General features: G+C 53.3%; 2 protein-coding genes across 2 annotated transcripts in view; both read right to left on the bottom strand.

The window, feature by feature from the left end:
- Positions 1–2,166, bottom strand: part of POU2F3 (POU class 2 homeobox 3) — a gene marked incomplete at its 5' end in the record, with an annotated part of 39,443 nt that extends 37,277 nt beyond the window's left edge. Inside the window, one exon of the mRNA XM_079326914.1 lies at positions 1,959–2,166. Coding sequence (XP_079183040.1) covers positions 1,959–2,166 — 208 coding nt within the window. The remainder of the gene's footprint in view (positions 1–1,958) is intronic.
- Positions 2,167–5,390: 3,224 nt separating this feature from the next.
- On the bottom strand, positions 5,391–16,469 carry OAF (out at first homolog). Its single transcript, XM_079326725.1, has 4 exons — positions 16,071–16,469; positions 9,180–9,314; positions 8,540–8,720; positions 5,391–6,839 (listed from the first exon to the last, which is right to left on the bottom strand). Exons 1-4 carry the CDS (start codon positions 16,296–16,298, stop codon positions 6,556–6,558), a joined length of 828 nt encoding a protein of 275 aa, XP_079182851.1. The 5' UTR covers positions 16,299–16,469; the 3' UTR covers positions 5,391–6,555.
- Between the last annotated feature and the right edge of the window lie 11,038 nt (positions 16,470–27,507).

Genomic DNA, 27,507 nt, shown 5'->3' with positions numbered 1-27,507 from the left:
GCACAGACACTTCTCCAGGGATGTATCTGCATCTCTATTTTTGCTGAAACAAATGGTGTCAGCAAATAAAGCCTTTCCCAAGCCCTGGCTCCCCGTAGCTGTTCAGGCATGGATGAAGGGTGAACCAAAGAAATGCCATGGTGGAGGATGGGGAGCTGGGCTGGGCTGGGAGCATCACCCGGGGTTTTCTGGGCTTTAGGGGCCTCAGCCCCTCTGGAGGCTGCAGGGAGGTGAAATATCCAAAATGCCCGGGAAGGGGTGGGGGCAGCCACCAGGGAAGTGTCTCAGCAGAGGGGAGGGTGTGTGGAGCCTGGGCAGCCCCTCCCGGGGCTGTGCTTTCTCCTAAAATCATCCAAGTTGGAAAAGACCTCCAAGATAAAAGCTGGGGTTAAAGCTGAGCACAACTCTGCAAGCAGCTTGTTACAGAGGGGTCTGAAAGCTACTCAGGGACCCCACAACTGAAATGCTTTTGTACAGGGGTGAAAAAAAACTTCTCCCACCTGTGCTGGGCTCCTTTCCCTACAAAAAAATCTCCTTAAAGCCCCAGAGAACAGCACAGGGGGATGGTTTGGGGGAGTGGAAGCTCCACATGCACCCACAGCCCCAAATCCAGGCTGGGAGTGATGCCACAGGCTCTGAGAGAGGGCACAATAATGATCTGGGGATCTGCTCATGAGGAAAGGGTCGCTCACAAGGCTGGAGATGGGCGGATGGGAGCCCCAGGGACACCAACAGCACACCCAGAGCAGGTGTTCACACCCTCTGTGGCAGCCTCCCCTCCTGGCCAGGGCTCTCCAGCCCCCACAGGGACATCCCAGAGGATGCAGAGGATGGGATACAGCTGTGGTCCAGCTGTGGAGTGAAGGCTTTGGCCACCTCTGCCATGCTGCTGGCACTGGGTGAGGTGGTGGCATTGCTGCACCTTGCCCTGCAGGCCTGTCTGCGAGCCCAGGGCAGGCAGGGCTGCTGGAGGGGCCCCCCAGGTGTCCCCCGAGCAGCAGGACACCCACAGGGGTATCCCAGGGAATGGCAAACACTGATGGATGCATCCTCCCCTCCCCTCCAGCTGAGCGTTTTGAGCTGCACAAAGCCCTGACCAAAAAGTCACTGAAGGGGCACGTGGCTCCTGTATCCCAAAATCTCACTGCCTGCCCGGCCAGGTGTCAGGGTCCGGCTGCCACCACGCTGCTCCAGCGGCAGCATCAGCCTCAGCTCCGTGTGCCCGGGATGTGCTGCTGCCCTGGGGCTGGGGCAGAGGGGCAGGGGGAGCCGGGCTCGGCAGGGATTGCTCCGGGGGCTCGGCAGGGATTGCTCCGGGGGCTCGGCAGGGATTGCTCCGGGGGCTCGGCAGGGATTGCTCCGGGGGCTCGGCAGGGATTGCTCTGTTCCCAGCGCTGCCGGTTCCCAGCTCGCCGCTCGGAGGGGATGGGAGAGCGCCTGAGCTGCGCCTCTGCATCAAACCCCTGAAGGAGTTCCTGAGTATCGCTGTTCATTCATTCCTGACTCAATTCAGCCTCCCTCAGCTCCCTGCTCATTCATTTCTCCCTCCTTTTCCCTCTTTGAACTTTCCTCCTTTTCCCTCTTTGCCATGAACTTTTCTCCTTTCAGCCCGTGTCCCGTCTCTCTCTCACACACCGCATCCCTCCGTGGGTTTATCCCTTCTCCCTCCTCCCAGCTTTATTCCAGTGACAGAACACACAGGTCAGGCAGTAAAATCTCATTTTCCAGGCACCCCGGAGCCCTGTGCGCTGCTCCCGCACTGTGGGCACGACTTGGCAGCCCCCTAAACAGATCAGGGCATCATCCATCCCCGCCAGCACTGCAGGCACTTCACCAGGCGCCCCAGCGGGAGAGAAGAGGAGGGAAAAGAGCGAGGAAAAGTGACGGGAATGAGAGTGAACCCATTTCCTGCCCGAGCCCACGGCCCCGGCCCCGCGCTGCGCTCCTGTGCCCTTTACCTGCGTGCACGGACTCCAGGTTCACCATCCTGCCGGCGGGGGGAAATCCGCGGTGTGCCCAGCCTCCTGCCGTCAGCCCCAGGTTGCCAGGGGCTGCCAGTTTGCCCTCCCTCCTCTGCCACCCGCTGCCTCTCGAACCGGCCGTGGGTCCGCTGCCCAAGGGACCTAGAGCTCCATTGCCTGTTGCCATGCAGGGCCAGGTGAGCATGCGGCGCGGTGCCACGCCTCGCCCCACCTCCGGCTCCCTCGGGTGCCCTGACACCCAGCAGCTTGGCGGCAGGCCCATGCAAACGCTGCCATTTGCATATTAGTAACTCGGGAATGGATGAGTCCCTGCAGCGCTGCCAGGCTGCGGGGTGGGGTGGGAAGGAGGGCAGGAAGGAAGGCGCTGAGCTCCGCCCGCCCTCGGCCGGCTGGGGCAGCACCCCCAGCACCTGCCCCAAATCTCTGTTGTACCCCCAGCACCCGCCCCAGAGCTCTGCTGTACCCCCAGCACCTGCCCCAAATCTCTGCTGTACCCCCAGCACCTGCCCCAGAGCTCAGCTGTACCCCCAGCACCTGCCCCAGAGCTCAGCTGTACCCCCAGCACCTGCCCCAGTTCTCTGCTGTACCCCCAACACCTGCCCCAGAGCTCTGCTGTACCCCCAGCACCCGCCCCAGAGCTCTGCTGTACCCCCAAACACCTGCCCCAAATCTCTGCTGCACTCCCAACACCTGCCCCAGAGCTCAGCTGTACCCCCAGCACCTGCCCCAGAGCTCAGCTGTCCCCCCCTTTCTGCCCTGAGCACCCCGAGGGAAGGTGTTGGGGCGCTTTGGGGTCTCTCTGCTAATCCTGGGAGCCGCCCGTGCCATTGGGGCCGAACCTGGATGCCGAGTGAAACAAGGAGGGAAAGTTAAAAGCATCAAAGAAACCTGTCTGAGCTGTCAATGAGAGCAGGGTCGGGGCTGGCACATGGACACCCTGCCTGACATGTGCTCCATCTCTGTCCCCTGAGCAAACGAGTGGCACTCAGCCTCCTCCTCCTCACCGCTGCTGCTTCAGGCTGCAGCGTTTACCAACTTCCAGGGAAGCCAGGCAAGGAAAAAAATCCCCTAACGCTGCCTTCTTCTGCGGAAAGCAGCGAGGCCAGAGCCGCAGCCCACGCTCCGTGCTGTGACAGAGACCCAGCCGCCCCGACAGCTGCTGCCTGTGCCATGTGCCACCGCGGTGACCCCAGCAGCTCTGGGGACACCCGTGTGACGGGGCCGAGCGGCTGCGCTGCTCCGAGCGCTGCTGAAAGCGTTAACGCTCAATTAGTAGCTGCCAGGTACAAGCTATCGCACATTCATCTCTCCCTGGGTAATTCGCGTTCCAGGGCTCTCGGCTTTCCCACATGCCGCTCTCCCTCCCTGGAAAGACAGGTTTCTCCGAAGGGATGGGTGGGCGGGCAGGATCTCCAGCCGCACCTCAAGCCCAGTGCGGAGCTGCCCATGGTCCGGGAGAGCATCCCCGGGGGATGCATGGCAGGAGAGGGCGGAGGAGCTCCGCCAAACCCTAACAAGGAAAAAGCGGAGGCCAGCTGGGGGTTCCCGGGTCGCACTGACATTTATTTCCAGAGCAGGGGAGATTTCAGCCTCCAGGAAGCAGCGAGGTGGCCCCGACACGGAGCTCCTGGAAGCCACCGAGCCCGTCCAGCCACTCAGGCCCTGAGCCCTGCGGCGTTCCTGGGCAGCTGCCGCCCTCTTTTCGAGTGTTTTTCTCTGGGTTTTCCCCATCCCGAAGGCTGACGTGATCGGGTGTCTTCACTGCGTCAAACAGGAATTTATTTGCTGTTGGCTCACAGCCAGCTTGAAAGGTTGGCGACCACGGGAGCTCTCCTTCCCCCACATCAGAGCACCTTTTGTTCACCAAAAGGAATTTATCTTCTCTTTCTGCTCTTCCTGGCTCTTTTCCCGTCCTCCAGAGCCGACCAGGAGGGTGGCATCTCCAGCCGGACAGGGATCCCGGGCATCCTCCGGGCAGGGATGCTGTCCCGGCCACGGGCAGGGCACCAGTGCCCTCTCCTGGCCCCAGACACAGCCGGGAATGACTTTTCCTGGCTGTTATTTTGTACTCAACGAAACATCGGGAGGGAAAAAAAAAGGAATATTTAGGTGGTTTTCTCTCCAAATAGCTGCGGCAGCCAAGCCCATCCCCTCGAGTGTCCTGAACTTTGGTGATGTGCAGGACAACGCACCCTCCCCATGAAAAACAGGGGATGCATCACAGCATCACCACTTCTTTCTGCTTGGAAGTGAAATTATCAGGCAAGGCAGGATTGGTTTTACTCTGATCAGTGCTAGAATCACTCCCAGGCACCAGCAAACTCTTTTTTTTCCCTGTGGTCATCAATGACTTATCCACTCTCCTCCCTCACTGCAGGCACCGTGTTCTTCCTCTCCTGCTGCCGAGTCTCGTTCCCCTCTTGGAGGGAGATAAGTTCTGATTCATGGAAGCACAAAATGCTACAAAAATCCCCAAAGTGCTCTTCGGGCAAGGCTGGGGACATCCTGCGGTCCTGCAGGGACCGGCTGGACCACGAGCATCCTTCCCCGACATCCCGACATATATCCCGACATCCGACATCCCGAACCCGGCTGGGCACAGCCGCGCTCCGCCAGCACCCACTGCTGGAGGCGAGGGAACTGCACCGGCTGCCGGCCACTCCGGAGCCTCGGGATTTGGAAATAAAGCTCTCTGGGATGTGTCCCGACGCTCCCAGGGCGAACCCGGGTCTGTCCCGACATCCCTGTGCAGGCGGCAGCGGCAGGAACGGGCTGCGATCCCTGAAACCCAACCCCACCCTGCTCACAGCCCACCTGCCCACAGTGGGTTTGACCCCAAGAACGGGCACAAAACCCCACGGAGCAGGAGCTGAGACAGCAGAGAACAAATCCCTGCTCCCCCATCTCCGGAAAAGGGGGAATTGTTGGTGGGTGAAGAGAAACGCTGGAAGTGCTCGCTGCCCCATCGCTGCATTCCCCACACTAGAGGGAATCAGAGCTCCACGGTTCTCCCTCCTGCAGCTCTGAAAGTGCCGCCCTCATCGGCTGAAGCTGCGGAGGAATTCACCAGGAATTCACCAGGAATTCACCAGGAATGCTCACCGCAGCCAGAGAAGCCCCCCCGGGAGCACAGAGCAACCCCCAGCCTCCCCCACCGATGGGTTTATTCAGCAGAGCCCGAGCTCAAAACTCCCACAGCAGCTTTGGATGAGCCAAACCTGCCTGCCTATGGAGGGTCTGAAAGGATGGAGTGTTTGAGGTGCAGCATCACATTGCTGAGTCAGAAATTCCTGGATGTTCTCCCCCAGTCCATGGCTCTTCACCAAGTGCAGGTTTGAGATTTACTCGTAAAAGAACAAATCTGAATTCACACTCTTATCATGCACAGAGAAACTTTTAAGCCAAGGATGCTTTAAAAAATCAGTTTATTTTACCTTACAAATGATAAATAATTTGTTTCTTAAAAAAAAAAAAATCATTTCAAGTGTTTTACTTCATGTTCCAATATTAAAATACCCTTCCCTTCTCCCCCCACCCCTTAAGTGATCGATACAAAAATAATTGTGACCAAATTGTTGGTTTTTTTCTTCTTTTGCAAAAATTTCTGTATTTTAGGCAAAAAGGCACGTTGTGAAGGCTTTTCACCAGGAGGCACAGAGATTCCTAAAGACTCCAAGAGCTTCTCTCCCCTCTGTGCTTCTCCCAATTTGAGTGGAAGAGGACAGAGAACCAAGCAGCACTTCCAGTGCTTTTTGTCTGATTCCTCCAGGAATATTCCAGGGCCAAGGACAACTTCAGTGTCATCCTTGTTTAACATATGGGGGGAACAAGGCACAGCAAAGCAGAACAGTTATTTAAGAGCTTCTTGTGAATAGCTGGCAGAGCAGGACATAAAACTGGACGTGGATGTAGAATCCTGTTTTCTTCCAAACCCACCTGGGATCCTCCTCTCCCCTTGCAGCCACGAGTCTCCAGATGTTTCTTAGTGGAACAGACACAAGACCAACACAAAAAGTTGGGCTTTCTCTAGGTAGGGATTAATTCAAGCCCTAATTTCCAGCCCTTTAGAGGCACGAGATGCTGGGCTGTATCCTCCCAGTGTATCTTCCATCCACAGGGGGTATAACAGCCAGCCAGGCACTGGGAAAAGCTACAGGCAGGCTCTTCCTTAGGGTGGGCTCCAAACCTTGCTTGTTCAGGGGCTGTGGTCCCAAAAAACAGCTGTTTCCCCGTGGTTGTGGCACCAGGAGGTGGTGAAGGCAGCGAAGGGGGTTCTTCAGTGGCAGAGATGTTTGGCAACCCAGGTCAGCAAGATCCTTGCCCTGCCCGCTCAGCTCAAGGCTGGGAATGCCCCTTGGAGCTCCAGAGCAGGGCAGCACACCCCTTCCCCTCTGCTTCAGCCCAAAACCTGCATCTCCTGCTCCAGGGAGCCAGAGCATCACCCAGCCAGCTGAGCCTGCTTGGCACAGCACGAGGCAGCGTCAGGTGGGGAGGGAGGCACAGGAGGCCACAAGGAAAGGCACCACTGTGAACAGCATTCCTCCTCGGGAGCACAGACAGCTCCTGGGGAGCTCTAAGCTTCCTCATCCCAGAGGCAGAGCTGCTTTTGAGGCACGTAGTAATCGAAGGTGTAGCCCTTCTGGCAGCTGCGGATGCCGCACTTGTAGGAGGAGACCTTGCCCGCGGCGTCGCGGCTCCGGCAGTACTTGAGCATGCAGGGGTACCACTGGATGCTCAGCGAGTAGCTGCAGATGCACGGCTTCCAGCGGTCCGGGCAGCGCCGGCAGCGCCGCAGCTCCGGCAGCTCCGGCAGCTCCGAGCCCTGCGGCAGCACCTCGAACATGGAGCCGTCCATCCCTGCGGGGCAAGCACAGACAGCGCTCGGCAGGGAGGGGGACACGGGGAGAGACACCAAGGGACAGAGCCAGCAAGGGACAGAGCCAGCAAGGGACAGAGCCATCGAACTGGCCCAGGGCTATTGGGATTTAAATCTGAATGGGAACTACGGCAGAAACAAAAAACCCCAAGAAAAGTGAGGTCCGGCAGCATCTCCAACGTGGAGCCGTCCATCCCTGCAGGAGCAAGCTCAGTGCTTAGCATGGAGGAGAGAGCCACCAAAGCCATCCCCACACAGGCTGAGGAGGAGGCTGGACAATGTTTTCAGGGGCTATTGGGATTTAAATCTGAATGGGAACTACGGCAGAAACAAAAAACCCCCCAAAAAAAAGCGAAGTCCGACAGCATCTCCAACGTGGAGCCGTCCATGCCTGCAGGGCAAGCACAGACAGCGCTCGGCAGGGAGGGGGACACGGGACAGAGCCACCAAGGGACAGAGCCACCAAGGGACAGAGCCACGGAACTGTCCTGGGGATATTGGGTTTTAAATCTGAATGGGAACTACGGGAGAAACAAAAAACCCCAAGAAAAGTGAGGTCCGGCAGCACCTCGAGCATGGAGCTGTCCATGCCTGCGGGGTAAGCACAGACAATGCTAGGGGGGACACGGGGGAGAGCCACCAAAGATGTCCCGGGGCTATTGGGATTTAAATCTGAATGGGAATTATGGAAGAAACAAAAAACCCCAAGAAAAGCGAGGTCCGGCAGCATCTCCAACGTGGAGCCCTCCATCCCTGCAGGAGCAAGCTCAGTGCTTAGCATGGAGGAGAGAGCCACCAAAGCCATCCCCACACAGGCTGAGGAGGAGGCTGGACTATGTTTTCAGGGGCTATTGGGATTTAAATCTGAATGGGAAACTACAGGCAATACAAAAAACCCCAAGGAAAGCAAGGTCTGGCAGGTCCGAGCCCTCTGGCAGCACCTCCAATGTGGAGCTGTCCACCCCTGTGGGAGCAGGCACAGACAGTGCTCAGGACAGAGGGCAGCCAAAGGACAGAGCCACACAGCTCCTAGGCTGAGGGGGAGGGTGGACAGAGCGTTTCCAAAAATTTAAATCTGAATAGGAACCACGGGAGAAAGAAAAGACTCCAAGGAAAGCAAGGTCAGGCAGGTCCGAGCCCTGGGGCAGCACCTCAAACTGAACAGACATCCTCCAGGGTGGACAGACATCCCTCAAACTGAACAGACATCCCCCAGGGTGGACAGATCCCTCAGGGTGGACAGACATCCCTCAGGGTGCTGCCAAGAGATAAAGCCAAGGAAACAGCCCCCAGAACCAGCAGTGGTCTCTCAGCACAGCCCCCAGGCTGAGGAGGAGTTTGGACAGAACGTTTGTAAGGATTTAAATCTGAATAAAACCGGGAGAACAGAAGACCCCAGAGAGAGTAAACCAAAAGACACAAAACCAACATTGTTCCTCTGGGTGATGGAACAGGTGAAAGTTGCTTTTTAAATCCCAAATTAGCTTCACTTAGGAAGTGCCAGCAGGAGGAGTGAGAGCTGCTAACAGCCAGGGTGACACCCAGGGTGACACACAGGGTGACACACAGGGTGACACAAGTGCCTCAGAGCCAGAACAGGGGGTGCTGATCCCCAGAAAGCTGCCAGGAGCCATCACAGGACAGCAGCAGCTGCAGTGAAAACAGGGAAGTCAGAGCTCACCTTTCTCCAGCCAGAACCTGACATCCTCCTGGCGGGTGTAAATGGCCTCCCTGGCCTCTGCACACACGTTGTGGATGTGGGAGCTGAGCTGTGCTGCCCTGCTGAAGTTCACAGCCACGTCCATGCTGAGATGCTCCAACCCTCTCACCTCCTCTGCCTGCCTCACCGTCCGGGGGTTCTTCTGCAGAGGAAATCATCAGAGCTTCAATGCTGGCTGCATCTTATTCCTTCCAGTGTGGGTGTGGTGCCAACATCAGCTGTGAGAGCAGATGTGCACCTGCATCCTACCTGGGGGAGGGGCACTTTAAAATAAACCACTGATACTGAAACCACGAGGTTTTACTATTACCTGTGGTGGATTCTCTGTGTTTTGCCCTGATAATGATCCCAGATCAGTGCTGGCTTCATTGGGACAGGGATTTTCACAGCCACTCACCCACCCTGACACTAATTAGGCTCAACTAAATCACGACTCAAACTCAACTGAATCAGAAGTGCTTCACTGGAACAGCATCAGGAACTGATGAACTGAGTTTAACCCCAAATCCCTCAAGCAGGAGGGGAGGTCAGAGGTGGCTCAAAGGCTGGGAAGGGCAAGCAGGAGAGCTCTGGGAATTCCTGGAAGGAAGGAGCCCCTCACCTGCCGCAGCTTTGCCATGGACTCGCTGGGGATGATCTCGTTGTGCTGCAGCCGGGTCACAAAGCACAGAGCCTGGAACTGGCTCTGGCCCCTCTCCAGCTCCCCCAGGATTAAGGCACGGAAAATCTTCACCTCCTGACAGAGAGAGGGAAATAACAAGAGTGAGAGCTGTGAATCTTTGGCATCAGTGAGGTGAACTGAGGTTGGGGTCAAAGAGAAAGTATCTAGAACAAAAGCAAAGCCAAAGGTCTCATGCTTGTGCTACCTGAGGTCCCAGCTCCAATCCCACCCCAAAACCTGCAGCAGAATCCCTGGTGGCCATGGAGAATGGAGGCTTTTCACAATCCCACTGTGGCAAGGACAATTGCTGCCAGGTCACATCCCACATCCAAGAGCTTAGGGTTTCTGTGCTTTCCCAAGAAGGGAAGCAAAGCTCCAAGGAGCCTCCTTTGGTTCTGCTGAGCAAATGTCACACAGCCATTATCTTCATGCCTTACTGAGTAAGCAGCCCCAAATTTCCTCTGCTGCCTTCCCTCACTTGCTTCTTGACAAGTGACATCCTGGAGAAAAAGTTACTCATCCCTGAACGTGTGGAACAGAAGTGAAAATGAAATTGTTAAAGGCAGAAGGAGCTGTTATGATCAGCTGCAGATGACTTCCTTTTCTGTGCAGGCCACTAATTTTGTCATTTTACATGACATGGATTGCAGTCCTTTCCAGAACCAGCTCAGAAATCAGTCACAGTTACTTCACGTGGAGTCACAGAATTCCCTGGGCAACAGCAAAGTCGTCCTGTTCTGTGTCCTGCTCTGGCACCAAACCCTGATTTCTTTGCAGGGATCAATCCCTGGCTCTGGCTTCAGGGGCATAGGTGCCCCGTGTGGGAATCTGCCATCCCATCCCACTCCAAGGGCTAAGCAGGACTGGAGCAGAGGGCAATCCCTGCCTTTGGCACCTCCTGCAGTGCCAGCTGCTCAAATCCCTCTCCTCCCCACTGCCTTGGCCTCTCCTGCCTCAGAAAGGAGCATTTCTCTTTTCCTAAGCTTTCCTGCTCAGGGAGCCCACTATTTATTTCCTGCCTTCTCTTCCATGCCCAGAAGAGAAATGGGAATGTCATGCAGTGCACATCTGGACAGCTGCAAGAACAGCATTTCCACCCCCAGGATGGGAGAAATCATCTTTCTGGTGGAATTACTGACTGCACAAAGAAGAGCAGGGCACAGAGGAGGCTTGAGAAGAAAGAGATTCCAAAAATTCTTGTGAAATTGCTATGGAATCATTACTTTTTCCGAGAGATTTAATGGGGAGATGTCCCACTGAGGCACAGGCACCACTGGAACAATCCACATTCCCCTTCCACAGCTTCCAGCTGGGAGCTCCCACAGCAGCAGAACCCATGGATGAGCAGACTAAAACCAGGAGCTGACTCTGGCATATTCCTCAGCTGTGGATTTAATTGTAATTCCCTTTGAACAGTCTGGGAAAAGCAAGCAGGGATAGCCACGTTTTGCATTCAGGCCGAAAACCTCCACAGGCAGGAGATTAAAAACAGTGCAGCACTTCCCAGGTTGGAGGCAATTTTTGTAAAATGAGAACGTGCTGAGCAGCTGATTAATCCTCCTGATCCATCTATTTAAGAATTAGCCTTCAGCCAGCCTGGCTCTTTCCTCCTTGGGGCTGATGCAGACAGGAATTCACACCTCCCTCTGCCCAAACTGCGAGTGCCAGGGATTTCCAGAGCATTTGTTGGCACCAAGGGAGATGCACTGGGACAGGCAGGAATGGGCTGGGCTGCCAGCATTGAAACAGCTTTTAAAAGCTGTGTTTTCAAGGATTTGTGATTTCAAGGATGTGTAGCAGGAGTTCTGAGGGGAGAAATCCCACCTTTACCTGGATCTGAGCAAAGCCAAAGTGAACCTTGCAGTGACCACTCTGCCCCGAGTCTCTTCTTTTCCCTGCTCTGTCCCAAACCCTTGCTTGGCTTTGACCAGCTCTCCCTGCCACCCCAGGTGGAGCAAGAACCAAACCCTGCTGCTTGAAGAAGATTCCACAGGGAAAGAGGCTCCAAAGCTTTTCTCCTTGCCCTGCCCAGCCTCCTCTCCTCCTTCCCAGCAGGGAAAGCAGTGAACTGGTGCCAAGGTGGGTACCCAGCCAAGGCAGCAAACAGCACCTTCACTCTGGGCTCCTGCAGAACTCCCCAGCAGGGAACAAGTCCCAGCAGAGCAGAGCAGTCTCAGGATGAACCCAGGGCAGGGAATCCTCAGCCCTGAGCGGGTGCAGTGACAGCTGGATTTGTTTTTGGGTGACAAACACTCCAGGGAGCAGCCAGCCCTGCAGCAAGGCCACAGCAGCTCCTCAAGGCAGCACAGATTCCAGTGCTCCCAGCTCCCAAAATCCCACAGCTGCCTCTCCCTACTCAAGGTACTCCCAAGAGGAAATGCCTTCACCTGGTCACCAAAGCAAAACTTCACCTGCTTCATTCAATGGCAAAGCACACACAGATTTGCATTAACAACATAACTACAAGGATAGCTAAACAAGTGAAAAAGAGTTTTTCTGGGGTTGTGTTGGACAGACATATGATATTTAAATTTAATGCATTAACTGAAGTTACTTAAAGCTGGCTAATTGACAAATCTGTATTACTAAAAGCAAGCAAAGCAAAAGCATAATATCCAATTAAACTTCATATTTTCTTTTAAACTATTATCTAACAAATCATCCAGCTTCTTCCCTCTGTCCTCAGCCAGAGGCTTCATCTGGGGGGTGAGAGCAGCTCCCCCCCTGCCTGGGGTTTATTCCAGCAGGGATTTACAAGCCTGTGTGGTCCAGCTCCCAGCCCAGCAACAATTCCACGTCGAGTGGAGCAAACCAGTTCCCAGGGAAATAAATCATTTCAGTGCCTTCCTCCCTGCAGCCCATTCAGCTCTCCTGCCAAATTTCTCTGCCCTGAGGACATCAGTGCTGCTGTGGGGACCCAGTTTTGTCTTTGCAGTGGCACAGGCAAAGGAGGATGTGCTGCTGGGGACATGGGGTGACACCAGCACTGCTGGGCCCAATTCTGCACTCTGTCAGCAGCCTGTGCCCCAGGGAATCAGCACTGCTGCCCAGAATTCCCTGAGTTTGCACAGCACAGGGAACTTGCTGTTGCATCCACACTGAGGGTCCAGCCAGCTGAGCAACCCTGAGTGGGTGGGGATTGTGGTTTTTAACTCCTCTGTCTCTGGAAGTGGCTGGAATGAAGATTTTGGGTGTGCTGCCTCTTATATTCAGGTATCTGTAAAGGCAAATCAAGAATGTGCTGGGAGAGGGGGAATAAAAAGCACATTTTGTGTGCAATAAATAAGATTCCACAGAGTAATGAACACCAGGGTGTTTCACTGAGCCCTCACAAAGACTCCTGAACGTCTCTCATTTCCTACTCTTGGTATCTGTTCAGAGAAGAATTTACTTTCCAAATCACACAGATAAAATCTGTGGTCAGATGCTTTCCTGTGTCACCTGGTGATTTGTCACCTAACACGTGGCCCCTTGGCACGAGGAAACTCTGACACCACTACCCCAAAACATCACACAGCAGCTTTACCAACACTGAAAGGACTGGCAGTGCAGGGGTTAAAACACTACCCAGGCTTCCTCCCTTGTGTTTCCAACCTCAACTTTTCCAGCAATCAAAAGGGAAGAGAAACTTCTCCATATCTTTGTGCTGACCTTGAAATAAACCCACCCACTTTGTTCTCAGGCTGTGTTTAACAACTGGCAACATCACTCCATTCCACCCAGACACAACAGCCAGGGCTGCTGAGCCCCCTCATTATTATTTTTGCAGTGGATTTTATGCCTGACCACAGAAAAAGAAGCATTTTCATTCCCTTCTTTCAAAGTGCAAGAAAAGAAAGGGTCACCCCTGCTCTGGCCAGAAAACATCGAGTCCCAGTTGGAACTTGCACTGAGCAGTTTGTGCTGCAGCAAGGAGAAAATAACCTGGTGTGCTGTGAGGACACAGCTCCTCCAGGTCAGAGCAATGAAAATCCCAGCCCTGTGGAAGCCCCAGGCACTGCTCAAGTCCCACCAGTGTCAGAGCAAAGCAATGAACAATGATCTCATTTAGCTCCTTTCTTCTCCAGCCTCTGGTCTGGCAACCACAAATTGCCAGCAGAGAGAGAAAAAAAAAAAAAATAAAATTAAAAAATAGTAAATAAACGCCTGACTTTTTGGACAAACCCCCTGCAGTTTGAGCCAGAGGAATGGAAAAATCATTTGTGGAAAAACCCCAGCATCCTGGCCACATCATCAGGCTCAAGGGCAGCAGATCAACAACCCCAGCTGCTTCTGGGAACACTCAGAGCCCCACGACCTTCAGTGCAGGCAGGAGTTGTGTAATTTTGGGGAGAGGAGCAGCAGGGCAGAGCAGGGCAGGGGGGGAAGCCCAGCCAGCTGCTGCCTGCTCACACATTACTCACCTCACCACAAAGCCAGCTAGCTCCCTGCTCCTTTATGTTCCCCTGGCTTTCCCCAGCTATTTTCCAGCAAATCCATGGAGCAGAGAGAGCCAGGTCCCAGCTGCCCTAAAACTGAGCATCAGGAATGCATTTCTACATGTCAGATGCCTGCAAAGCCCTCCAGGGACCATCACTTCCAGCAGGGGCTGAGGAGCTCAGGATTTAACCTATGGACTCAAAACACCTCCAGGGAACCCCAACCCTGAAGAAACTCAGCTCTAATAAGGATGGGAGGGAGAGAATATGTAACTCCCACTCAGCTGGGTTTGTGGGTGAGCTCTGAGCTCTCAGGAAGAGCTGAAGCAAATGCAAAATGCTGAAAAAAATCACCAGCTCAGCACAGGTCACATCCCAAAGGACCTGCCTAGAGATCTGTAGTGAGTTTGGATTTCCCACCCCTGGGAATGTGCAAGTTTGCAATCTGCAAGCTTCAGAGCCCTTCCTAACTTCCCTGCTGTGCCATGGCTTGCAAATATTTAATATTTATATTTAATAATTCATTTAATAGGAGTCACATGTGCTGCAGTATTTGAAACATGCCACCACTTCCAAAATCACCACAGTTTCTGCTGGCACCTCAGAGAGGAAAAGGGACATCTGAGGGACTTGCAGGGAGATTGAAAGGGGAAGAGGCACCAGGACAATCCCTGGCAAAAAGGCTCCAAGGTTCACAGCAGGCTGGGACCTTCCTATCTCATGGGTTTGGGTTCCTCCTGCTGCAAAGCAAAGTCCACCTGAGCAAACAGCCAGGATGGGGGGGTGGAATGAGATAACACAGCCCTGCCACTGGGGCAAACTGCTCTTCTCAGGGAGGTTCCTGCATCCAGGCAGGTTTGGCATCTCTGTGCCCATGAGATATGTGGGATTTGGGGTTTCAGCTCAGCAGCATCAGCTGCCTGCACGGCTGGCTGGGAGCAGAGGGTGCTGTACAGCAGGGCAGTGGTGACCCCAGGGACAGCTGCCAGTCACACACGAGCCCCCAAAGCCAGCAGGAGCCCACCTGAGGCATTTCCTGCACCCCACGGCATCGTGGAGATATCCCCAAGCAGGGACACCCCCACAGCAGAGCAGGAGCCCCAGATCTCCCCAGCCCAGCCTCTCCTCAGTGCCTGCCTGTGCTGAGCCTGTGAGGAATTGAGAAAAACTCAGCCAGGAGCATCACAGTGCTGGACTCAGCTGGGAAACTCCTGCCCGTCCCCACTGGGAAGTTTCACCAGCTGTTTCCAGCCCCGGGCACAGGGGTGACACCGCAGGGGACAGCAAGCCTGGTGAGCTGTCCTGCAGCTGGGGGGACAGCTCAAACAGAGCCAGGGGATGGACGGAATTTCCCCCGTGCATTCCGAGGGCTCTTCCACACCTCTGAAACTGTTCTGGCTCCTGGACCCCCAGTCAAGATTTTCCAGCTTCCCAGTTGGGATGGACTCGGGTCTGGAAGGAGGACGGGAAGGATCGCCATCCCCAGCGCTCATCCCACAAACAGCACTCACAGAAAAATCCCTGAGCAGACCCTCCGGCGAGGGGCCAGCGCTCCCATCCCGCAGCTTCACCCTCCTCCAGCCGCGCCGGGAATCACCGCGGGACCCCGCGGCACCGGGGACGCTCTCCCAGCTCCGTTCTCATCCAAATCCCCCGGGGATGCTCTCCCAGCTCCGTTCTCATCCAAATCCCCCGGGGATGCTCTCCCAGCTCCGTTCTCATCCAAATCCCCCGGGGATGCTCTCCCAGCTCCGTTCTCATCCAAATCCCCCGGGGATGCTCTCCCAGCTCCGTTCTCATCCAAATCCCCCGGGGATGCTCTCCCAGCTCCGTTCTCATCCAAATCCCCCGGGGATGCTCTCCCAGCTCCGTTCTCATCCGATTCCCCCGGGGATGCACTTCCAGCTCCGTTCTCTGACTGAATCCCCCAGGGATGCTCTCCCAGCTCCGTTCTCATCCAAATCCCCCGGGGATCCTCTCCCAGCTCCGTTCTCATCCGATTCCCCCGGGGATCCTCTCCCAGCTCCGTTTTCTGACTGAATCCCCCAGGGATGCTCTCCGAGCTCCTTTCTTGATGCTCTCCCCAGCTCAGTCCTCACCCGAACCTCCGGGGATGTTCTCCCCGGCTCGGTCCCTACCCGAACTTCCCAGGGATGTTCTCCCCGGCTCAGTCCCTACCCGAACCCCCCGGGGATGTTCTCCCCGGCTCGGTCCCTACCCGAACCCCCCGGGGATGTTCTTCCCGGCTCGGTCTCTACCCGAACCCCCCGGGGATGTTCTCCCCGGCTCGGTCTCTACCCGAACCCCCCGGGGATGTTCTCCCCGGCTCGGTCTCTACCCGAACCTCCGGGGATGTTCTCCCCGGCTCGGTCCCTACCCGAACCCCCCGGGGATGCTCTCCCCCACCCCGTACCTGTCTGAAATCCGCCGTGAGCGTGACGAGGGCGCCGTCAGCCGCCCTCAGCTCCAGGCTGACGCAGTCGGCGCCGCTGTCGGCCTGCAGGCTCTCCTCCGTCACCTGCCCGCCGGGCAGCCGCACCCGCACCCGCAGCTCAGCCCGCGCGGCGGGGCCGGGCAGCGGGGCCAGCGCCAGCCACAGCAGCGCGGGCAGCGCCGGCAGCCGCGGGGCCGGGCCGCGCATCCCCCCGCGGCCAGCGCTCAGGGCAGGGCGCGCATGGGGCGGGGGGCGCGGCCGGAGCGCGGAAGGCGGCGGGGGAAGGCGGCCCCGCCGCGCCCCCGGCCCCGAGGGGGTGGCTGGCTCGCCCGGCTCATTCAGAGCCCGCTCGCTCGCTCGCTCCCTCCCTCCCCGCGCGGGCTCTGCCCTCGCCCCCCGCCCGTCACTTCCCCCCTGGACCCGGGACGGCCCCGCCGAGCAGCGCCCGCCCCGGCGTTAAAGGAACAGCGCCGGGACGGGCGGGGCGGCGGCGAGAGGGAGAGCCGTGGGTGCGCTCATGGATCCATCACTGAGCACATGGATCCATCACTGTGCACATGGATCCATCACTGAGCACATGGGTACATCACTGAGCACATGGATCCATCACTGAGCACATAGATCCATCACTGAGCACATGGATCCATCACTGAGCACATGGATCCATCACTGAGCACACGGATCCATCACTGAGCACATAGATCCATCACTGACCGCATGGATCCATCACTGAGCACATGGATCCATCACTGAGCACATAGATCCATCACTGAGCACATGGATCCATCACTGAGCACATGGATCCATCACTGAGCACATAGATCCATCACTGACCGCATGGATCCATCACTGAGCACATGGATCCATCCCTGAGCACACGGATTCATCATTCAAAGCCCAGAGTATGCACATGGATCCATCATCCACACCCCCGACCCCACAGATCCATCATCCACAGCCCTGCACATGCAGGTCCATCATCCTGAACCCCAGCCCCGCACACACAGATCCATCATTTAAATCCCGGCCCCGCACACTCGGATCCATCGTTCGAATCCCAGCCCCGCACACTCGGATCCATCGTTTGAATCCCAGCCCCGCACACTCGGATCCATCGTTCGAATCCCAGCCCCGCACACTCGGATCCATCGTTCGAATCCCAGCCCCGCACACTCAGATCCATCGTTCGAATCCCAACCCCGCACACTCGGATCCATCGTTTGAATCCCAACCCCGCACACTCGGATCCATCGTTCGAATCCCAGCCCCGTCTCCCGCAGCCCCGGGCCGATAGCGGGTCTGTCCCTGCCCGCTCTCTCATCCCCGCTGTGTTTGTCACCCTGTGTCCCCAGCTGGCTGCAAAGCGCCGCTGGAAAGGACACGGGAGAGCAGCGTTCAGGCACAGCCCCGCTCAAATCATGGAATCACAGAATGGTTTGGGTTGGAAGGGGCCCTAAGGATCACCCCTGCTTTAGGGACACTTCCACTAGCCCAGGTTGCCCAGAGCTCCATCCCAGCCAGCCTTGAGCAGCTCCAGGATGCGGCAGCCACAACGAAACGCACTCGGAGCTGCCTGAACGGGTTCTAGCTCGGAACCAAACGGCATGGATGCGATTCCTCAGGCTCCCAGTGCCACAGGTCTGGTGTGAGCCGCGCTGGAGGCACCCCGAGGATGTCACTGGGACACCTTCAAAGCCTCTCCCCCAGAAATGAGGGACCCGTGTTACTGCAGAGCCTGCAGCTCGCTCTCCAAACGCCCCCGTTCTGCCCTTCCCGGCTCTGTGATCATTTCCAGATGGGCAGATGCTGCTGAAGGGCCCCTTTGATTTTGAAAGGTCTCTCTGCAAACACAAAGGTCACTGTGGCAGCGGGATCAGAGCCTCAGAGAAAGAGCTTTGAGAGGAGGAGCACAGAAATAAATGGAAACAACCATTTAAAGCCACGCTTCCAGGCAGGGAGATCACTCTTGTCCAAACAGTGCTTTTTGTGTTACCTCACACGAGCTTTAACCCTAAATTTTCACAGCTCCCCTCAAGCGAAATTGGCTCCTTGGAACGTTTTTTCAGGACAATAGCAGCGCTAAAAATAAGAGAAGGGAAAGTTAAGAGGTGCAAACGGGGGAGGAAAGCGATGGCTCAGCTCGGATACAAAAAGAGAGGGAGGGACCACAAGGTACAGAGAGATCCCCGTGACAAAAGCTGCAAAAGGAGAAGGCCCCACTCACACACTGGATTTATTCAGAGGAGATTATGCAAAAACCCAGGAAGATCCCAGCAGGGGCTGCAGGGAAGAGCCATGAGGTCAGTGGGCACAAACAACCCTCGGAGGAGTCCAGAGAATTCTTCTCACCCCAGATCTGGAATCCACATCCCTCTGCCACTGGGAATAATTCAGGTTTTAGCCAAGCCCTGGATCCCGGGGTGTGAGAGGTGATTCGGGACTCACTGTGCTGCTGCAGCCAAGCTGCCTTGGAGTACGTGGTGTTCTTTTCCTCCTGGTAGCTCCTAGAGCAGAGGAAATCAGCAGTTTGGCTCAGGGAGCTCTTCCCCAGGCTCAGCTGCTTGCCAGGAATGCTGGAGTGCTCCTGCAGATTGCAGTTCAGACCTGGGAAGGGTGGGTTTGATCCCAGTCCCAGAAATGGACGGACACACAGATAAGAAATACAGAGAGGGGATTAAAAATACTGCCAGGCAGAATTAAAGAGCAAGGAGGTGTTTGGGAGATAGCAGGGAGCAGAAAAACAGCCTGGGAGCACAGGAGAGATAGATTTTCTGAGATTTGAGAGGGACTGGAAGCTGCCAAGGGACGGGAGGTGACAAAAAAAGAGAATTCCTGAGGAGCAAGTGCAGCTCCAAGATTTTGGGACAGGTCTGAGTGACAAAACCAACATTTCACTGATGCTGATCAGCCTTTCTACCTTTGCTGTTTGCTGCATGGATGGAATCTTTCCTAAAGTTCAGGGAAGGTGAAACACTCCCCACAGCTCAGTGTACTCATTGTAGGATGGATGAAACGTTTCCTGAAGCCCAGGAAAAGTGAAATATTCCCCACAGCTCAGTGCACTCATTGTAGGATGGATGGAATCTTTCCTGAAGCCCAGGGAAGGTGAAACATTCCCCACACTCACTGTACCTCTGGCAGGATCAGTCTGATTTAATGTTAATGATCTGGGCCAAGATTTTCTGGTATGTGAGCACACTGCAGCTTTTTACTGGGAGAAAACTTCCATTAAAATACCTCAGCCACGAGGTTAAGGGGAAGAAAAATGTGCTGCTGTGGGAGCAGGGAGGTGCAATCTGAGCCAGAGCCTTGGTGCCTCTGCCATCCCCGGGGAAAACCAGGAGGATTTGGCCAAGCTGCAAATCCTCACTGCCTCTTCCTCACCTCCCAGCTCATGGTGGCACCTTGGAAAACCACAAAGGGATCAATTCCCACTAAGGCTGGGCTCAAAGATTTGCTCAGAGCCCTGAAAGTGAGGGAAAAACAGAGCAGAGGTGTGAGAGGTGCTGCAGCATCCACACAAAGCTCTGCTGGCAAGAGATTCTCTGCAATTCTCATTTCTCCATTTGGCAAACCAAAATGTTTGTGGCCACCCCATCTTCACCCACTGGCTGTTGTGGGAATGCTGCCAGGGGTGATGCAGAAATTCCTGCAGCATCTTCTCCCTTCACCTGTTCCAGGAATGGCACTGATCTGTGGGGTGTGGTACCCCTCCACTGACTAAAATAAAATAAAATAAAATAAAATCTTTTCCTCTTTTAATTCAAATCTCTTTTATGCAGTCAGGATGCCCAACATCCTTGGCAGAGGAGCATTTAAGAGCAAATAAAATGAAGGCTTTTTCCCTCTGCTGCTTCACCCCAAAGTGAGTAATCAGCCTATACTCCAGAGGCCATTAACATCCAAAGTTTCCCTTCCCATGGAGGAGAGAACAATAATTACTGCCACTTTCTCATCAGTTTACAGTAAAGCTCTGTGGCCAGTTTGCTTCATTATGAGCACGAAACCAAAGTATCCCAACCACCACAACAACACATCAAAGAGGGAGGATGTTTGTTGTGAACCAGCTGCTTATTCTGAGAAACAATCCTTGTGACTCTGGGCTGGGGGAGGCTGAAAAATGGGGCAGAAAAAGGCAAAAAATTCTCTTCTATCCCTGCCCTGTGTTTTTGGGGTGGTGCAGGGGGATTTCAGCCCCACAGTTCTGCCAGGTGTCAGTCCCTGCTGCAGAAACAGCTTCACCCCTCTGGTTCCCCTGAGTGCTGAATCAACAATCTCAGGGTTCCCTGAGAAGTTCCACATCCCCCAAACTGCCTCTGCTTCTTCAAAAAGCTTCTTCTTCGCCTTTGCCTTGGTCAAAAAAATAAAATAAAATAAGATCAATGGGCAGAAATTCTGTTCAAGGAAGGGACACAGCCAGGCAGGAGCAACAAGGAGCCTTGAGCATCCATCCTGAAGCCTCCCCCTGCGGGGTGATTAATTAGGCTGTGCCTAATGAGCCCCCAGCTGGGGCAGGCCATGAGCAGAGCGATGGAGCAGCACCAAACCCGCCAGTATTTTGGGTTTGTCAATGCCAGATGTTTAACATCAGGCTCTGCTCCCTCACAACAGCCCAGGAGTGCTCTCAAACCTGGGAAGCAGCAAAGTGCTGGCCCTGCAGGAGCTGGGGAGCAGGGTGGGGTTGATGGAGGGTTTTTTCTGGGTTTTCTGTCCCCTGGCCTGGCCCCTGCAGGTTTCTTTTCCTGCCTGCACTGAGGAGAGCTCAGAGCTCCTTCCAGCACTCTGCAACTGCTTGCACAGATGGAGGAATGTGAAGCCAAGGGGGAGGAAACCCAGACTTTGGGTTGTGCTCTGCAAACCCCCCTCAGCCATTGTCCAGACCAGCCTGAAAGATCTGAAATTTTCCAAATTACAATCCACCCAGAACAAGCTTTCTCTGCCTGCTCAGTGCCTGAGTTCTCTTTTTGTTTACTCTGGTGTTAATCCCAACTCAAGTTGGTGTAACTGAGGTCAGGGGTCAGACCCAAACCTTCTGCCTTGAGCTCTTTAATCTCCCATCCTTCATTTTTTGTGCCAAACCACTTTCAAAGCTACACGAAGGAACCATCAGTGCTTTTTGAAGGATTCAATCAGGGCAAGTATTTTGGGGAGCTGAACACACAAAACCCAGCTATTTGCTATTGTTCCCAGCACTACAGAACTAAAAGAGCTCAGGGAGAGTTAATTGGATTTTTTTTCACTCTCCTGGTCCCCCAACTTGTAGACTAAATCCCAGCTATTATCAGGAATATTACTACCAAGGACCTATGGCTTGATCTGAAGCCCTGGGAAAGGATTTGTGTTGTGTTCAGGGGAGATCTTACAGTTGCAGAAAGGAATCAAGCTTCCAGTCATTTCTGGTTAATTAAAAGCAATTCCACATCCCTTGGAGTGTTCCTGCTGCCCCTCCTGAATGCCCTCCTTTCCTTGGCAATTACATAAACCAAGCTTCTGAATGGGGGTGAAAAACAGCTTTAGTGGCTTAGAACAATGCCCAGCATCTTCTGGCTCTGACCTGGTTACCACCCCATTCTCTGTCCTGGGCAATTAAGGGGTTGAGCAGTGCAGCAGCCTGGGTGTAATTAAATGAGCAGGCTCTGGTGGCAGAGCACTGGGAAGTTCATGGAGTGCTTTAAAGCTGCTGCAGATGCTTGTCCGGAGATGCTGCCCTGATTAGAAGCGTTAATTGGGATTCCACACTCACCGATGCAGCTGCAGGGAGGGTGGGAAGGGCAGGAGGGGAAGGGCAGCAGTGGGGGAGGTTCTGCCCCTTTTCTCCTGGATCAGTTAGTGAGAAGGGACTCAAGGGGACAAACCTGGTGTTACCTGGTTCAGGTGCAAGAGGGAAGTGCCATAAAATAATAATTCTGAAGCCACACACCCAGTCCAGGTGAGGATCCCTGAGAGAGAGAAATCCTGAACTGTGGGAGCTGGTGGAGATACCCAGGCAGAACTGGGCTGCCCTTTCTTGGGAAGGATCCTGTGGTCAGCCAGGAGACACTCCAGAATTCCCACTGATGGTGTGGGTTTGGGAAGTACAAGGAAATCATTTGAAAAATCTCCCTCATGGTCAGCACGAGTAACAACTCCTCTGTGGGCTCCTCCTGTGGCACTGGAGATTTGGGCAGGTGCCCCTTTTGCCCCCCTGTCCCCTGCTGAGGGCAGAAGTTTTACCTGAAGAGTGGGATTCCCATTCCCTTTGTGTTTAAGTCAGGCTTAAGTCAGTCGTTTTCCTGCTCCAGCCCTTCTCTGCCCTGCTCCTTCCCTGCAACATCTGGATCCAACTCCCCAGCAGCAGGATCTCTGCAGCACATTCCTCCCCTCCCTCCTCCTCCTGTCCTGTTCACAGAGGGAATAAACACAAAGAGGGGGAGGCCAGAGAGAGGAAAAGGAGAACAGGGCATGATGAAGACGTTGGGAGATTCAATAATATTTTTTTTTTCCTTTCCTGGGCTCAGCCCTTGGTCTGTGTGGCTCTCAAATGCTGCAGAAATGCAGGAATCCCATTAAACCCCACTGAAAAAAAAGGCTCCTGGAGCTGCTCCCATCCCTGGAAGAGTTCAAAGGCAGGGTTTGGAGCAGCCTGGTTTGGTGGAAATGTCCCTGCACATGGGACAAAAAGAGTTTTGATGTCCCAAACTGTTCTGGGATGTTGTGAAAGCAGAGGGAAACCCTTCCAGCCATTTCCAGGGGTGGGAAAGGTGTGGAATGCTCTGCAGGGATCTCCCACAGCCACAGCTGGGGCAGTGCAAATCCCTGGGCACACAGAAAGCTCCGTGCTGCATTTGGGGAATGAAACAATCCAGGTTAATTAAACGTTAATTAAAGTCCATCAGCTCGTTTGGAGATAAAAAACTGGGCAAGGTCTGGGAGCAGCAACTGCTCTGAGCTCTGGATCACAAGTTCCCATGAAAGCAACCAAATATCCTGCTGGGAATATCTGAAATAACAGCCCCAGGGACAGGGGGGAAGGAGCTTTCATGTCTCTTCCAACACAAACCACTCCAGGAATAAAAGTGGTGCCTCTCCAAGTGTCCCTCCACTCCTGGGGAATCCAGGCAGGGAGATGCTGCTGCTGGATTGGGAGAGGTTAATTTAAACCAGCACAGTTTAGGCTGGAATAATTCCTGTGGAAATTAAAGAGGAAAAAAAAAATAAAACTCCAAGTGGTGAATTTTTAATTGGGAGGCTGACCAAAGAGCAGATAAAGCAATGCCAGTGTGGAGTTAATATCCTTTAAAACAAAAAGGATGTGAATTTTCCATGCAAGGCAAGCCTGGTGTGAGAGATCTTATAAATCTCAGTGAAGCCCTCAAATTCTAAAAGGATATAAATCTAATTAAAGTGATATAAATCTAACAGGAGAAATACACTGTAAATCCAGCCAAAATGATATCCATCTAAGGAAAGCAATGCAAATGCACCAGAAACACCATAAATAAAATCAAAGCAATAGAGAAGATGTAAGGGAAGCAATCTGAACCCTAAATCAAGTGATATAAATACAGCAGGATGATCTAAAACTAATTAAAGTGATTTATAAAATGGACATTTGGAGAAGAATCACAGCCCACCAAAGAGCTGGAAAAGGGGACCAGGAGAGGTTTATGAATAAAATAACAACACAATAAAAACACCCAAGAATCAGCCAAGGTTAATGAGGTGCTGCAAAAAGGGTCAGGGAAGCTCCAGTTCCCCAAAAGTGAATCTCATTTTATCCTGACCCACATTTCATGGGGATGGTTTTGTGGGGTAAATAGGAAACAATGCCAGGGGAAGCACAAAATCTTCCAAAATCCTCTGGGAGCTTTGGGGGATCCTCAGCCCAGCAGGAATTTGTGGGAGCTCAGGAAAACTCAGCCCTGACATTTCCCCCCCTGCTCATTCCCAACCCAGATTTTCCTGTGCTCAGTGAAACAACAAAAAGAAAATGGAGGATTTGGGGATTTTCTCCTTCTCTTTCACCTCCTGTGTTTAAAAGCAGAGCTGTCCCAAATCTGCTGTCAGAGTGGGGACTATTTTTGCCTTAAACTTGAAAAAAATCTCATTTGTAGTTTCCATTTCCCTCCACTTGCACATAAAATAAGTTGCTAAAGGTCTTTTTTTTTCTTTTTTCTGTTTTTTTTTTTTTTCACTTAAGTGATGCAATAATTGACCTAAACCAGCCACAATCCAAATAATCATAATCAATAATGCTGTTTGTCTTTGGGGGGGAAAAAAAAAAAGTCAATTCCAAAAAATAACCAGGTCTGCTTAAAATTCTGGCTGCCTTTAGCTAAAAGAAAGTATTTTCATTCTGAATAAAAAAAACACCCTCAGTTCAGCTTTACAATTGTGCTTTTCCTTTCCAATCTTATTCAGAAGCACCATATGTTTTATTCCTGCAATTCCAACATTTTCTCCTGCTTGAAAGTCATTTGGCATTTGAGCATCTGCAGTGGCCTGAATTTTTTTTTTTTTTTTGTTGTTTTTTCCAGAGAAAAGGAAAAAAAATCTATTTTACTCACTGGGAAGCAGCAACCCCCTCCCCAAACCCCCAACCCCAACAGTTTATGTTCAAAAATCAGCCTGGAGGTAAATGCAAATATTTTTCTGGCAGATTTAGCTGGAAATATTTCCTAAAAACAAAAACAAAAACAAAAAAACAAAACAAAACAAAAAAAAAAACCACCAAAAAACACAACAAAAAACCCCAAACCCAAGTTGACCAAATGTCAATTTAGTTTATTTATGGACAGATGGACACCTGGGGACAGCATTTGTGTCAATGGGGTTTTAAATCTCATTGGAAATAGTTTTGTAAATTATATTTCTCTTTTCTTTTCTTTTCTTTTCTTTTCTTTTCTTTTCTTTTCTTTTCTTTTCTTTTCTTTTCTTTTCTTTTCTTTTCTTTTCTTTTCTTTTCTTTTCTTTTCTTTTCTTTTCTTTTCTTTTCTTTTCTTTTCTTTTCTTTTCTTTTTTCTTTTCTTTTCCATACAGCTGGAGATGACCAGGACAGAGTCCCCATTTTTGCCACCCTGTCTCTGATTTAAGGTTCCTCCAGCCAAACCTCCCAAAACCCATTTCCTGGAATTGAGGATGTGATTCCCTAAATCCCAGCCTGACTCAGGCTGGAAGGAATGAGATGGGAATCTTGGAATGAATGAGTGAGCTGGGAATTGGGAAGTGGCTGGGAATTGGGAAATAGCTCCCAAACCCTGCTCCTTCTCCCAAAATCTTCTGCTGCTCCCAAACCTTCATCCCATTCCCAAACCTTTATCCAGCTCCCAAACCCCCCTGCAGTTCCCAAACCTGCCTTAACTCCCAACCCCTTCAGTAATTCCCAAACCCTCCAGTGGCTCCCAAACCCTCCAGAGGCTCCCAAACCCTCCAGAGGCTCCCAAACCCTCCAGAGGCTCCCAAACCCTCCAGAGGCTCCCAAACCCTCCAGAGGCTCCCAAACCCTGCTGGAATCCCAAACCCTCTGGAATCCCAAACCCTGCTGGAATCCCCAGCCCTGCTGGAATCCCCAGCCCTGCTGTAATCCCCAGCCCTGCTGTAATCCCAAACCCTGCTCTAATCCCAAACCCTGCTGGAATCCCAAACCCTGCTGGAATCCCAAACCCTGCTGGAATCCCCAGCCCTGCTGGAATCCCAAACCCTGCTCTAATCCCAAACCCTCTGTAATCCCCAACCCTGCTCTAATCCCAAACCCTGCTCTAATCCCAAACCCTCTGTAATCCCCAACCTTGCTGGAATCCCAAACCCTGCTCTAATCCCAAACCCTCTGGAATCCCAAACCCTGCTCTAATCCCCAACCCTGCTCTAATCCCCAACCCTGCTGGAATCCCCAGCCCTGCCCCAGCTCCCTGCTGCTGTTATCCTGACGTGTGGCTGCTGGATCCAGCCCAGCCTCCCTCATCTCTGTCTCCCAGCCCAAGGCTGCTGTCCCCACAGGCAGTGAGATGGAGGCAGGCCAAGGGACAATCTGTTCCTCATTGAGGTCATCCTGCAGTTTGCTGCTGATGTGGCATTTGGGGGATGGAGCAAAGCAGAATCCAATAAATAATCCCTTCCTCAGCTCTCAGATAGGCCAGCAAAGGAAACAAAACTCTTCCAGGTGACCCTTTACCCTGCTCCCACCCCAACCACAGCAGCTCCAGGAATATTTTCCATATCTCCAGTCAGTCTTTCCAATGTTTTTTGTTTTGTTTTTGGTTTTTTTTGTTTGGGTTTTTTGTCTCTCTCCCAGTTCTTTCAGGCAGGGGCTTCCCCCAGCCCTGTTCCCCAGATGAGCTGCTGTGTCATTTTAATGACCCACCTCAAAGTGCAGCTGCTGAGCTCAGGCATTTTCTCGGGTTCTGGTGAAAAATCACAGCTGCCTGAGAGTTTCCTGTTCCCCTCACTCGCCCTCCCCCCTTTAAGGAGGTGGGGAAAGCAGGAATGCAAAAGCTGAGAAGCCTCCAGAGCTGGGAATATTTTTCTCCCCTCCCCCTTTCTGTGGCAGGTGAGGGAAATCAGCAGCACCTTTTGAGAAGCCACACATACACAAAAAAAAAAAAAAAAAAGAGATTCAAATCCCAGAGCTCCCAACCCTCCCTCATGAAAGTCCAAAATTCTGAATTTCACATATCAGAGGCTGGAGAGGTTTGGCTGGAGCTGTGACTCTGGAGTTTGGGATGTGCCTTTCTGCAGAGTAAAGCCAGTGGGCTCCACTATCAGATAGTGACTCAGGGAAGCAAAAAAAGCATAAAAGGAGACAGCAAGGGGGCTCAAGAGCTGGAATCAGACAAAGCTGCCAGTGGGAATCCTCCTTTGTTTGCCCAAAGCATGTTGGTGGCAGAAGTCAGGGATTGATTAAGGACAAACCAGGATTCTCTGCTTGTGGCTGCCCTGCCAAGCACTTCAGGGCCAGGCAGACTTGGGGCTGGAAGTGCCAGGCTGGAGAGGATCCTCCTGCTGCTGCTGGGGGAGCAATTTCCTCTTGGCTCTGGGGAAATCTGCAGCCCAGCATTAACTGAGCAGGAGGAGTCACAGCAGATTCCCTTCACAGCTCAGGGCCAGGAGTGGCAGAGAACACAAATTCCTGGCTGGGATGGAGCCACAGAAGGGTCAGCAAAGGGAAGCAAGGAAAGAAAGACTTTTTGCTGGAGAAAAGAGGCATTAATACAGCACCACAGGGTCTGTGCACTGGGCTTTGCTTGCTCAGAGCAGAGGCAGGAGGGGAAAAGCTCCTGAGGCTCATGGAAGAGAAATTTCCTCTTCCTTCCTTCCCAGGGTCACTCCTGAATCTGCTTTAGGGACCATCTGGGATTCCCTGGTCATGCCCTAAAGCTGTTCCCCCCCAAGGACAGAATGAGCCCATGGTCCAGCTCCAGGAGGTGAGGAAGGAACGAGC

Source organism: Erithacus rubecula, assembly GCF_903797595.1.
Source record: "Erithacus rubecula genome assembly, chromosome: 25".
In the NCBI taxonomy this organism is placed as follows: domain Eukaryota; kingdom Metazoa; phylum Chordata; class Aves; order Passeriformes; family Muscicapidae; genus Erithacus; species Erithacus rubecula.
Note: the sequence above shows the minus strand (reverse complement) of the source record. Positions and strands in the feature narration are given on the sequence as shown.